Below are 14,125 nucleotides of genomic sequence, written 5' to 3'. Positions count from 1 at the left end.
TTTGAAAGAAGCTTTTAAAAGAAACAGTACAGGCGCCAGAAACCGAACACGAAAAAATTTGTGTCCCTCAATGCTTAGACAGAAAATTTCTTATGTTAACCTTCCGCAAACACAACGGGTCCTATTTGAAGACGTAGACTGTCAGATGGTATGTCCGAATTCTTCCAAGATAGTGCTCTATGATTGGCGGTGTAGATATAATCAAATAAAATACTGTCTCTTTCATCCTCAGTTAGAAGTCCCCCTGTGCCACAGTCTCGAACAGAACTTGAAATATAAATAATAACGTGATAAGCACATAGGAGAAGAAAGTTGGTTAATTTTTCAACGTTTCCAGTTCAAGATGAGATGACAATTGAGATTACTCACCTGTCCTTCCGTAAATGACATCTACACTTAACTCACTCAGTAAAACGTTGGATGCGTTTGGATAGTCTACTATAAAATTGTTGAAATAAATATATACAATGCAGAACTAGTGTTTCCATACCAACATAAAAGAACAAAAACGTCTTGTCAAAATTTGGTAGCCTGATTTTTTAAATAAGTATACACAAATGTTCCATTGGTGACCTTCAAGTAAGAATGCTTAAAATATTCCGTCTCCAAAGACAGTGGCCGCCAAAGTTTTAATAGAAATAACTTCAAACGTCATCCCAACCCGAACGGCTGGTTTGCTGTTTAGATAATTCCATATGTGACCCGCTACTAAAATGTCTCAAATTACCATGATTCGCAAAATGCATAGCAATTTGGGGGCATGGCCACTTTTTCCTATATGTACGTAGTATGTATAGACAGTAGAAACTGTTGTCCCAGTTTTAAAATAATTCAAATAAATCATCGGGTGACATCAAGATTTTTCTTAAATTATGCTGATCGTTATAAATACTGCCGCCATAGTCCTAACATATATCTGTATTGTTTGATCTTAAAAAATATTTTTTGTCAAAACTGTTAATCTTATTTATCATATAAACGCGACCATCACAGCCAAAATTAGACTGGCTCACGTCCCTATGTTTATTCTGCCATATTTCTTATATATAAGTTTCTTCATCAACAGGGGAGGTAACTCCAGCATACTGTTTCTAAATTGCCATTTTATTGCCCCCGACTTCAAACATGGTAAAGCCATCAGATAAAATACTTTTAGAGGCTTAAAAATATTTAAGAATGTTTGCAGTATTAAAAAAATAACCATGTAGCCAGGAAGCCAGGTTGATCCTCCTATAACCCATAGGTCTTATTTTGAAATAATTTCAAAGAAATAGTCCTTGGCAAGCCTTTACAAAAAGTGTTAATTTTTTGTCAGACAGTGTGTCTTGATAGAAGCTAGTTGCTTAATTGTTCGCATAATTCTTATGGCATAATCCGATTTTTTATCATATAGTATAGAGCATAATAGTAAAAATAATTGTACTATCATGTATGAATAAAACCTCATTATATATTGCATTGAATGCTCGAAAAAGCTAACGCAGAAAAGTTTAAATATATACATGTTTTAAGAGAATGGAACGAAAAGAAAATGTTTACTTAACTTACTAAAACTTTAGAAACAAATGATTACTTACTTAGATTGAAAGCTGGTTCTCTACCTATACCGAATGTTATTATTATTTAAACACCAGCATTTACTTAATAGTTGGTTCCCTACCTATTCCGATTGTTATATTTGACTATCAGCAGTATATACACTTACTTATTAGTTGGTTCCCATGCAATTTCGATTGTTATATTTAAACACCGGCAGTATATACACTTACTTGATAGTTGGTTCCAATGTCATTTCGATTGTTATATCTAAACACCGGCAGTATATACACTTACCTATCAGTTGGTTCCCTAGCAATTTCGATTGTTATATTTAAAGACCAGCATTATATACACTTACTTATTGGTTGGTTCCCTAGCAATTTCGATTGTTTTGTTTAAACTACGGCAGTATATACACTTACACTTACATAATTGTCGGTTCCAAACCAATTCCGATTGTTATATCTTTAGTACAGCAGTATATACACTTACTTAATAGTTGGTTCCCATGCAATTTTCGATTGTTTTTTTTAAACACCCGCATTATATACCCTTACTTATGAGTTGGTTCCAAAGCAATTTCGATTGTTTTGTTTAAACTACGGCAGTATATACACTTACTTTACAGTTGGTTCCCAAGCAATTCCGATTCTTATATCTAAGCTACAGCAGTATATACACTTACTTAAAAGTTGGTTCCCAAACAATTTCGATTGTTATATTTAAAATCCGGCAGTATATACGCTTACTTATTAGTTGGTTCCCATGCAATTTCGATTGTTATATTTAAACTACGGCAGTATATACACTAACTTAATAGTCGGTTCCCAACCAATTCCGTTTGTTATATCTTAACTACAGCAGTATATACACTTACTTAATAGTCGGTTCCCAACCAATTCCGATTGTTATATCTTAACTACAGCAGTATATACACTTACTTATTAGTTGGTTCCCAAACAATTTCGATTGTTATATTTAAACTAAAGAAGTATATACACTTACTTAATAGTTGGTTCCCAACCAATGCCGATTGTTATTTTTAAACACCGGCAGTATAAATAGGCGTGGTTGTATCTGATATCGTCCACCTCAGACGCTGCGTCAAGCGGCGGAGCGCAGGACTGTACAATCTAAAATAACAAAGTAAAGTTCACATTCCGTGTATTTCATCGTGTAATGTAAAGTAGGTTCAGTATTGTTTGCTTTGAAAAGGCCAAAGTTCCAATGTAGTCGCAATACATATTTTCTATAGGTTTCATCTACTGAGAAACATTTTTGCAGTTTTGCAGACAGGATCAACAAAGTAAATCTCGAATTGCAATTTATAAAATTTCTATAAATCACCACATTGTGTAAGTATAAATTCAGTGACTTGTGCGCCATCTGTAATTAAGGCTGCCTTTGCATTATTATTATGTAGCAGCTGCAGAGAATGTTTTACCAGCTTATTCACGTTCTTTTCGATCAGCTTGCATAAAATACTAAGCATTTTAAATTAAAAACAAATTCACTTACAGTTAACACCAGATATTATTCTCTTAGGTTATCACATTTTATAAATATCAAACTATTCGTGAGAGATTTATTAAAAGTATTTCTATTGTTATTCAGCGGTCCCTTATTTGATTTAAATAAACTTGCAAGGATACTTTTGACCAAATTTGCTGAACATTAAAGTCTTATAATTTCAGGCCAGACTGTCGCTAAACGAAATCAAGCAAACTTTTTTGAACAACTGTTCTTCTGTTCAAGTAGTTGAAAATCTATCAATCGGTTTATGGCAAGAATATACTTAAAAACTTTCTATTTCGAAAGTTGCAGATCTTAATATCTATTAAACCAAATTGGACAGGGACCACCAATGATATGATGTTCTGACCAAGTTTCGTAAATATCATCGTAATATGAGCCGTGCCATGAGAAAACCAACATGGTGCGTTTGCGACCAGTATGGATCCAGACCAGCCTGCGCATCCGCGCAGTCTGGTCAGGATCCATGCTGTTCGCTTTCAAAGCCTATTGGAATTAGAGAACAGCATGAATCCTGACCAGACTGCGCGGATGCGCAGGCTGGTCTGGATCCATGCTGGTCGCAAAGCCACTATGTTGGTTTTCCCATGGCACGGCTCATATCGTAATTTACTTCTTGTGTAAAATTAGCTGTGTCGTCTGTAGAAGCAAACAGAAAGTCAAAAATGTCGTCGTATGGAACATATCTGTTGTCATACTCGACAAATCTTGTATAGAATACCATATTTCCTTCCCTGAAATATATAAAGCGTATCTATTTTCTTCTCAGGCAGATTCCAATATATTAAAATAAGAGTTAGGAGACCAGTCTAAACTATTCAATATGTAATAGGTTGATTTCGAACTCAACTTTAAAGCGAAAAAACGCAGATCAGGACTGAGACTACTCCTGAAACCTGATACCCTGAACGAAATAAATGTCACCATGGAACGAACCTATATATCTAACTACAGGAAGAAAAAGGCTTTGTAAGTTGACTAGTATGTAAAGAACATAGTTTCAGCTTTTTACTGTTTTCAAAATGGTTTATGAGACTGGTAATTGCAAGCACACGTGTTTTTTCCGTGAAAATGTCAGATAAAAGACATTTTTTAAGTATTTTAAGCTTTGATATTTGTTCGAATAATTGAAAGAAAACAAAAATGTTACTTATTTTAGAAACAAAATGTTTTGAACTGCAGGAAAATTGAAAGATTAGTTAATTTAATAATCTGTTTTTTAAAAAAAAGAAAAAGTAACTTATGTGATATTTTAAACATTCCTGATGTCATTGCTACTTATCACCTCAAAATATGATCAGACATATGTTAATTGTTTGATATTCTGCTCAAACATTAACTCTAATATTTCATAAAGGTAAAGAAAATAGCACTGAAGGTCTTAAAACCCCGTTATCATATATAGCTGCTAAAAATTAGAGAATATGCGATACGATGGAAATAAGCGTTCCGCGACATATACGATTGCAAATTTTATTTTATATAAGAAAACTAATGCATATGCTAATAAAAATATCAACAACACAGACAGCAGACATCTACCCGAAATAAACCAAAAATGTAGCATGTCCTTCTTTCAGTTTGATTTACCTTTAGCGGGTCATGTTCTTCAAAACCTTTAATCATTTTATACTTGAAGGGACGAAGACAAACAGACATAAGATTTCGGTGCCTAAATAAGATGATTACTCGAAGTTTATGAATTTCTGCAGTTTAATAAATTTGAATCTAACCTGGTAACAAGGTATCCCTCATCATTAAAAGAAAGTTAGATTCTAAGATAGAAATCGGGAATAAATAAGGATTTATCGCGGAATTCGAGCAAATAATAGATATGAGTTAAATGAACAGTGTTTCTAAATAATAAAGACTGTTGTTTCGTTATGTATATAAACACACTAACGATTTGTTCCCAGCTTTAAACAATATATGCAGGTAATCAATCTAACTTAAATCGTATAAAGTAGTTCGTACTTACCACTCTATGATATCAACCTGATGGAAGATTGTATATATAATTCCCATGCTTGTCACAGATGAAAAGTCACATATCACTGCTATTTCAACCGAAAGTTCACTTGAAACTGGTGAAGAAAATTGTTAAGGGTTAAAATTAGTATTCAAAGAGTTTAGAATAATAGGTTAATAGCTATGGATCAAGAGATATACAAGAGTTCTGTAGCGAAAATGTTGCGCGGCTATAGGAGGTCAATATCATTACACTAAAGAACGAGTGCATATTTTTACAAGTGTGAGAAAAATGTGCAGCCAGACCGGGACTCGAGCCCAGGGCCTCGAAGTACCGTTCCGACGCTCTACCAACTGAGCTATCCATCCACCTACACATTTTCTCCCAATTTTGATATTCAAGTCCTATACCGGGACATACTTTCCCACTATATGAAATTCGTACTCTAATTTCTAATGGGATAGAGAACAAGGTTAACATGATCTCGGAGTTTATTTAGTCATGGTCCCTCGTTGGGCGCCAAATGTCACAGGGTGAGCAAAAATGTGCAGAAATGAACCCGGGCCTCGAAACGCTCTACTGAATGAGCTTCCCGGCAGCCTACCCATTTTCTCCCCGTTTTGATACTCAATATTTATTGATATAAACTGGTAATCTTTTTACTTTGATACATAAATAAAATATTAAACTTATGCTAAAACCACAATCAAATTGAAAATGTTGCCGTTAATGAACTTTATCATGAAACTTCTATGCAAAGTGTCTAATGTCACTTGCTTGATGTTTTATTTTGATATCAGGTCATACCGACGGTCTAGCTCGTACATCAAATTTTCAGCGCTTTGGACATGTTATATTATTATGTAGTTTCCCGAGTCAAATGTTTAATAATATGAAAATAAAACATGCTCTGATTTATTCATGCGACTGATTTTGATTTTTCACGCAGGTAAAAGTTTATTTCATTAATAGTTTTTTATAATAATATCATGAAGTCATTGTCGAAGCCGAATTAAATATGGCTGCCATATTATTTCGTTCAGATGTTTAGGGTCGGGTGAATTTTCAAATCCGTAAAATATGAATATATTTTTACTTCGGAAGTCATTTTTACGAAATAAGAAATGAGTGCAGGTTGTATGAGTTTCATGATAAATAGAATAACAGACAACTGTCTTTTGATATCAGTGTTTCCAGGATCGGCAGATATGAACCTCCAGGCCATATCAGTCTCGGCCTGATTACATTAATATCAAAAGACAGTTGCCTGTTATCCTCTTTTTGTAGTGCGACGACATATATTAAAATAAAGTAACGCAGTTGATACAAAATTTAAATATCAATATGGAAAATTATTGACGTTTCAATACCTATAGTAAGTAAACGGAAATTGAAATTTCGAATGTAATAATCAAGAACATCGAATCCTCTATTTTATTACGAAAAGAAGAACTGGAACTGTCACAGGAGTGACGAATACCCCCACAATACGGTCTTGTCACAGAAGAATGGCAACCATAAGAAAGACATGGCCACAAGAAGGTGCAATTTAAATCGAACTTGACCTGTATTTATGATGTTACACATGTGTACCAAAATTTATCTAAATATGTTAAGCCTTTTGTGAGTTATTGTCCGGCAACCACGAGATTGACAAATTTTAAGTTGGAAAGGGGCCATAACTATATATTATAGAATTGGTGGTTTGTAGCCAAAGTCGAACTTTACCTGTATTTTACCTGTGTACCAAAAACATTTAAATCTATCAAGAACTGTCACTGGAGTGTTCAATGACTCCAATGGTGGATGAATATTGCATAACAGCTTGAGTCTGTGTTAAAAAATATCAAATAATAAGAGAGGTACAGATAAAGTGTATCAAACACTATATCAGTATAATTCTAAGCAAAAAGTGGGCATAACTCAGGAAATATTGGTGTAAGAGTTATTCACCTTGTGTCATATGATGTGGGTGATCATGTGGAACAACTACTTCAAGTTTGATACAAATGCCTTTCGTAATAACCGAGATATAGTGAAAATGCATCAAAATTAACCTTAAATTCTAAGTAAAAGGGGGCATGATTCATGAAAAATTGTGTGTCAGAGTTATGCACCTTGGATGTACACATGATTTGTGGGTGAATAAGGGGTAGAACATGTCTTATTTTAAGTTGGTGAAGTCAAATCCGTTTAGTAATAACTGAGATATAGATTTCGGGACGGGACGTGACGCGACGGGACGTGACAAAACTGACTCTTATATAGCGCCCCCACCCCTTCCCCACCCCAACATGTTAGGTTGGGTTATAACAATTATTTACTCCAAGATAGGAAAAGAATACTGCTTAAAACAAAACAAGTTACTGATTTTTGCTTGACTTTTATTTGTGCCATATGACGTGATATGTACAAGAAAAAAACAATATTGGCCGAGACGGTAGTCGATATCAATATGATAGATCCAATTATATCAACAAGTAGTCATTTACCTGTTGTTTTTTTTTTATAAACATGTATGAGGTATAAATATATGAATTCTTTATGGTTAGTTTAGACCCACTATTTCAGCAACTGTACATCATGACGATTATACGCCAAGTTTTCACCAAATACAAAACTTTCGTCCGCTAAGTAAAACTGAATATAAATTATTGAATATGTTATATATACTAACTAAAAAAAAAGACTTAAGAATGTAACGAAGAGATTAATATAATGGTATGCAATCGCTGTATTTAACATCGTGCAGGTAGTTGAGCACGATATTATTATTATTATTATTTACCAGATTTTTATAGCGCTCTTTTCATCCATAAAATAAACGTTCAAAGGCGCTTAATACTGAAATGAGAGAAATCAGTATTTTACACTTCACTCAGATTACAATAGACCATTCATCCTTGTTTGATCGAAACTGGAAAACAAATAAGCTGACCAAGTTATACATTGCAAGCCTTTACAAAGCTTTTGAACATAAAAAGGAAAAACAATTTCATGAAAACAAACTTCACACAGCTCCAGTGTTACATACTCCACACAATTTTCAATGCCCAATTCGAAGATTGGACTGGAATAACGTGAAAATGAACTTGCATCTTTTCCCCCATAGATCGACGCAATTTTAATTCTGTACTCACTTATATATTTTCCTGTTTCTCTATATCCTGCTTCCCACCATTCTTTACAGGAAGTGACGTCACTAGTGTCGCATGATGACTCATCACTGTTATCCTTACAGTCCGGGTAACCATCACAAACAATTCTCCAAGGCAGACATCGCACGAAGTCACAATTGAAAACTGCTGGCGAACTGCAAGATTCTGCTCATGGAAGAATTCATGAATAAGAAGAAAGGAGATGTGTATTTAACCAGGCTTACACGTGAATATTTGCTATAGTTTCTTAACATAGATTAAATGTGTATAAACGGTTTCTATCGTTGGGCGAGGCAAATTTGACTCGAATCAAAAGTGAACGTAGGCCGTTTGATCTCCATCTTAGTTACTTATAAAGAATGATCGTACCATACCTGATGTTGGTATGGAACACTCTAATACTGTTGCAATATTAGCATGAAATTCAAACTGAGTCTCGAATAAAGATTTAAAAACGCAGATATACATACGCGACGACATATATTTCTTGATATTTGATTATAAAATATATAAGAATATAATTTGGAAGACTGGGTTCGAGTATGTTAATGAGAGGTTATGAAATGCGCAACACCTCCTCACGCTCTCAAGCACCGGCATAATCAGAATTCTATTATTAAGAAAAATTAAGTGTAATAAAACTATTTTAACAGTACTAGTATTTCAAAAGCAAAACGGCGTTCGTTTAACATAACCAGAGTTCCAAAAAATTGTATCAATACATAATTGTTCTACGTAAGATGCTTTAACAATTAGAGTAGAAGGATGCAAGACCTTATAATATTATACTGTCTCAAATATATGTAAAAAATTATGCAAGTATAGTATGTAACGTCCAAACTTACGGCAGTTATTTTCATCGGTTCCATCCCAACAGTTATGAAAGGCGTCACATCTCTGATATGATGGAATACACTGACCACTCTCGCAGGTATATTCATCTTCACCACAGTCCGGGAAATCTTAAGAGGAGACACATTTTAATTGTTGGCTACTTACCTTAAGGACAGAGATTTTTCATATAAGATTATTGATCTACATTGTATTTGCAAACATTATAGTAGTAGTACTCTGGCCCACAGATATTAAAGGATAGGGAAAGTATTGAAAAGGATGTTCAGAGTTAAGTATTATTTATAGTTATTATTATCATCAGCTGTGCATTTGTGTCAAGTTTGAGCATGTTCGTTGAATTGAATGACAATTATATTTAATTCTAGTGGCTAATCATTAATATTTGCGCGTTCGTTCAAATATGAAGTATTGACGACGTTATGACATGGAATACAAATTCAAAAAATTCAAATTTATTTTACGACAATCGTAAGCCCTTATAATGATATTACAGACGAAATTTTCAAAACAAAGAAGGAACTATTCAATACCACATATTTCATCGGAGGAGTCTGCGCAGTCAGTGACAAAGTTACACACTAGACTAACATGGATACATACTCCGTTACCACACGTGAACTGGTTTGTACCACAACCACCTGCAATAAAGTACCGATAAAGTTGCAGATGAGACTGTTATGGCTATATACCAATAAAAGAAATTGTTCTTTGTTTCATATAAAATTCAGCTACTTCAGACCAATTTTGTTACAGTTTCTAGATTTTCACTCCGTTGTAGACCTATTTTCCACAAGATATCCATACATTTGCTTCAAGAAAACAAAAAGAAAAAGGGGTGTTGAATAGTATGCAGTGAAATGCAAGTCGACTGAAGTCAGGTACCCTCATATTGCCGCATTTCAGAAAACGGTCCGCAGAATAAACACCCTACTTTCGTTTTCAAGTAAACAACTCGAAAACATGCGAGTATTAGCATGAAACGTGTCCTATTTTATGTAAAATTCATTCCACGAGTGAAATAATGCCCATTTGGCCCCCGATTTACGCGCAAATGCGCGAAAAATGGAAAAATTAGGATCTATTTATTAGGGACTTCTTTCGACACCACGGAAGCACATTTTGGACCGAATTACATCATTATAACCTATAAGAATGAATGCGCTGTAATGCGCTGTAATGCGCTATAAATAATAATGTTTTCTTTTCGTAATGGTCAATCTCTGTTTAAACAATATTTGTCAAAAATAGGATATTAAATACTATAATATTTATAAAATAATGCATAGAATTAAGATTCATATTTAAGCGTACGACCTAGGCGAGTCGGACCAAACATCGTGCAATATATATGAACTAATACAGTAAAGTTGTGTGGCTACCTAATGAGTATACAATAGATAGGTGTATTATCTGTTATATTATACAAATAATCATAAAGGTTGATACAAAACAACATCTCTTACATGGTATTGTAGTTGCTTCTACTGGTCGGATTAACATCATTTACTTTTAATTAAAACATCAATACTTTTTACTTACCTTCAGTTGAGGTCGTTCTTGAGCAGTTAGTTTCATCCGAAACATCTTTACAATCTATTATTCCGTCACAACGTGCTAGAGATGAAATCCACTCCAGGCTGCCACACAAAAATGTTGATCCAGGGTCCACATTTGGGACACGGCTAGTACTTTCAACAAAAGATGCTGTCTTTAGCAGCGGGTGAACTGTAAATTGTAGATTAGTTGAATGTTGTATTTCATACGCCGCGTGTACGACACAATTTTCATAAAATCAATATTGATATTATTACGAGGTTTCTAACATATAAAGTTACAACATATATATCAATACGAAATTTTGTAAAACAACTTTTTGTCTATTGTATAATATGATTTCATGGAAAGATTTGCAACACCACTGGAGAGTGAGCAATTGCCATTTTATCAATTAATAAAAGATACTTTTTCAATCAATCAGGGGTTGTATGTATTAGCATTTAATATCTGAAAGTTAATTTGTGACTTAAAGAGGCACCACAAAATAAATGTATTCTTTTGTATTTCCATGATGGTAATTATACATGATTTGCATGAAAAATATGAGATATACAAGAATTTAAATTCAAATTGACAGTTACATATATTAGGCCAAGACACTGTGATTAATATCTTGACATTTTATTGAATTAATGTAGTAATATGTACATAAATTAGTGTATTTAGTTAGATTTCAATCGCAATTAGTTTCTACAGTGTAAGGCAGTTATTCATCTATATTCTTGAAACTATGCTGAAAACAGATTGACTGAAAAAGTTTGCAGATAAAGTTGTGAAAACACATATATTCAGGAAGGCTCTAAATTGTCCACCTGAAAACTTGTAGTATAGCTGTATATTACCTGTATAATAAAATGATTTTCATGAAGTATTTGTGGGGGGAAAAGTAGGTCACTAGGTCGTGATGGGTCTTTAAGAAAGACATATCAATTTTTTTAAAATCAGTTACTTTATTACGTTTTTATCGTAAGAATGTTTTAGTAATTTCAGAATTCAATCTCTCACTGTAAGCATGATTCATTTTTTTTACTTAATTTCTAAAACAAAGGCTGGGATCGAATACTAAATTTAAAGACCTGCTCCGGTCCTACTTTTAACCTTAAATTGTCACTGAAAAAGCATGAAAATCTTGACTATGAACTATGAAATAAAGTGTGGCGCGTGGCCGTTTACTGTTACCTATTGTAATCAGGGTTGCATACACACAATATAATTTGAATAGTCGCGAAGCAAGGCTTTAAAGTAGCATGCCTCCAGATTTGGCTAAAAAATAATCTTTCTTTCAAATTGAAGTTTTGGTCATATTATGAACATTACAATATGAATGTTTGTTTCTAAAATATTTTAAACATTAAAAATCAAGAAACCCCGGACCGTCGCGGCAATAAAGACATTTTTCGTCGTCGTAACCAATAGCGCTTTGGCTGAAGTAGTGAATAATTAATTCAAAATAAAGATATTTATAAACGAGACAGTTTACCTGGAGTAAAAGTGACAAACGCTTTCGATTTTCATCGTAAAAATTAGTAAAAACAGCAAATTCTCATGTGTTTCCGTAACATAATGTTTGTGAGTAATTCAGTTTTAAAGCCTTCTTAAGAAATATAGCATTTATTTCAAGATATCTAAAAAAATTATTTTTTTTTGTTGTCGAACGATCTGGAGGCATGCCGCTTTAATACTAGAATATGAACATTGTAGAATAAATTCATATACAAGTACATCAGTTTTACTGGCCGAATATTGGTTTGCCTAAACTGAGATAAGCCAGACTGTTACATTTACTTTACTATGATGAATTCGACGTTCATGTTCAATGTTGTTAACGGTTAGAATCTAAATTCTTAAAAGTAGTATTTTTATTTCAAAAATTATTTTTTTTATTTGGAAACAGTATTTATTCAAGAAGTAAAACAATTACTCAAATTTATGCTTAACACCGCTAGTGACGTAATTCCATGCATGTCACGGTGTTTGATGGCGACATGTGTATATGTGTTTTCAGCTTCGATCTATTGTCATAAACAAATGAAAGAAAAGTAAATACTGTTCCTATAATATGATCGGCTGCCTTCCATTGAATAATATTCTTATATGAGTACATAAAAAGACATTAAGTTATATGATAACGAAGTGTAAATGCGTTTGCAATTTTGGATCTGCAATTTTCACACATGACATCTTTCGGAATAAATGAGGAGTATTGACCGATAAATGTATTGATGAAAATGTCTAGTTTGCTCCTTTTGAAAGTTTGAGTATTTGATAAAAGTTGCAAAACAATTAGAAGAAACTGAAAAATATGACTCATTTCTCTCGCGATTATTCAAATTCGTAAACTGCATGCGAATTGGTCCTACACGCTTTTAGAAACAATTGTGTCATGTCTTCTTGATGTACATGCATTATTTTCTTACGTTGTGAATGACAATCCAGTTCATCCGATATATCGTCACAGTCAACTATTCTATTGCAGGAGGCATAACTGTGTTCATTACTTCCATGATTACATTTCAACGTGGGTTTCACATTAGCGCTAGAGTTGTCATGTTTGTCATGGATTATCTTTCCATCTACAACGAAAACTACAACTAGAGATTGTTTTTCAGGAAAAACGTAAGTCTTACACCACTTACTACGCAGAAATTGCAAAATGTTACAAAGACTCCATGGAAAAATTACTAAACTTTAATATTTCAACGACATAACCCCTGTGAATTTTGATTGAATTCCAACCAGTGGTAAAGGACAAGTAGCACAGATCAAAGCATTTGAAAAATCAAGGGTCATAACTCCGCTGAAAATCATTAAACCAGAACATGACGATAATATGCACATCTATGCTATTACTCATGAGATTTGATGATATTCATCCTAAGCATTTAATGTAAACATTGCAATATGTGACAAATCAAGGTCCATGACTCGGCTGAAAATCACTAAACCAGAACTTGCCGATAATATACATAATAAAACTTGGCACAGATGCATGCTTTGGTGGAAATCCCATATAAACGAAGTGGCTAAAACATAAAAAATAACGAATTAAGGACCATAACTCTACACGCACATGATATGCGCAATTAGGCTTGGCACTGATCACTTTTATATTCCTCCTGATTGTATCGGAGCAGTTGCCCGAACAAGTTAAAATATGAGTTATCAAGGGCCATAATTATGCTGTAAATCACAAAACCGGAACATGAACTTCATAAAAATGTCTCCTTTAACTGTGAAGAGCAAGATGTATATATTCATTGTAGAGAGAAGCTTTGTGTTAATGATCGTAAAGGTGACCCTTGAGTCATTAAACTATATAGGAATATTATTCAGCATGTGAAGTTGCGCATCTCATGTTTTGTTATGGATTTTACTTTGCAAGACTAGAATTATGGCTGGCTCTTGACTTAGTAAAAAAATGCATTAAAAGTAAGGTTTCCTGGTAAACCTGTTTGATATACGAGAGACGGTCGGAAAATATCTGGACTTTTAATGCTCTTTCATGTGCAGCTAT

The 14,125-nt window shown here is 33.6% G+C and overlaps 1 protein-coding gene across 1 annotated transcript in view; it reads right to left on the bottom strand.

Annotated features, from left to right (window-relative positions):
* The window catches only part of LOC123546331 (uncharacterized), a 72,802-nt gene that overhangs the window by 18,000 nt on the left and 40,677 nt on the right, over positions 1–14,125 (bottom strand). The window contains exons 19-26 of the mRNA XM_053550676.1: positions 13,029–13,184; positions 10,594–10,779; positions 9,585–9,692; positions 9,045–9,161; positions 8,051–8,364; positions 3,686–3,826; positions 2,545–2,672; positions 101–267 (exon numbers count right to left, since the gene is read on the bottom strand). Coding sequence (XP_053406651.1) covers positions 101–267; positions 2,545–2,672; positions 3,686–3,826; positions 8,051–8,364; positions 9,045–9,161; positions 9,585–9,692; positions 10,594–10,779; positions 13,029–13,184 — 1,317 coding nt within the window. The remainder of the gene's footprint in view (positions 1–100; positions 268–2,544; positions 2,673–3,685; positions 3,827–8,050; positions 8,365–9,044; positions 9,162–9,584; positions 9,693–10,593; positions 10,780–13,028; positions 13,185–14,125) is intronic.

Source organism: Mercenaria mercenaria, chromosome 9, assembly GCF_021730395.1.
Source record: "Mercenaria mercenaria strain notata chromosome 9, MADL_Memer_1, whole genome shotgun sequence".
NCBI lineage: Eukaryota > Metazoa > Mollusca > Bivalvia > Venerida > Veneridae > Mercenaria > Mercenaria mercenaria.
This window is presented reverse-complemented; position numbering and strand designations above follow the sequence as displayed.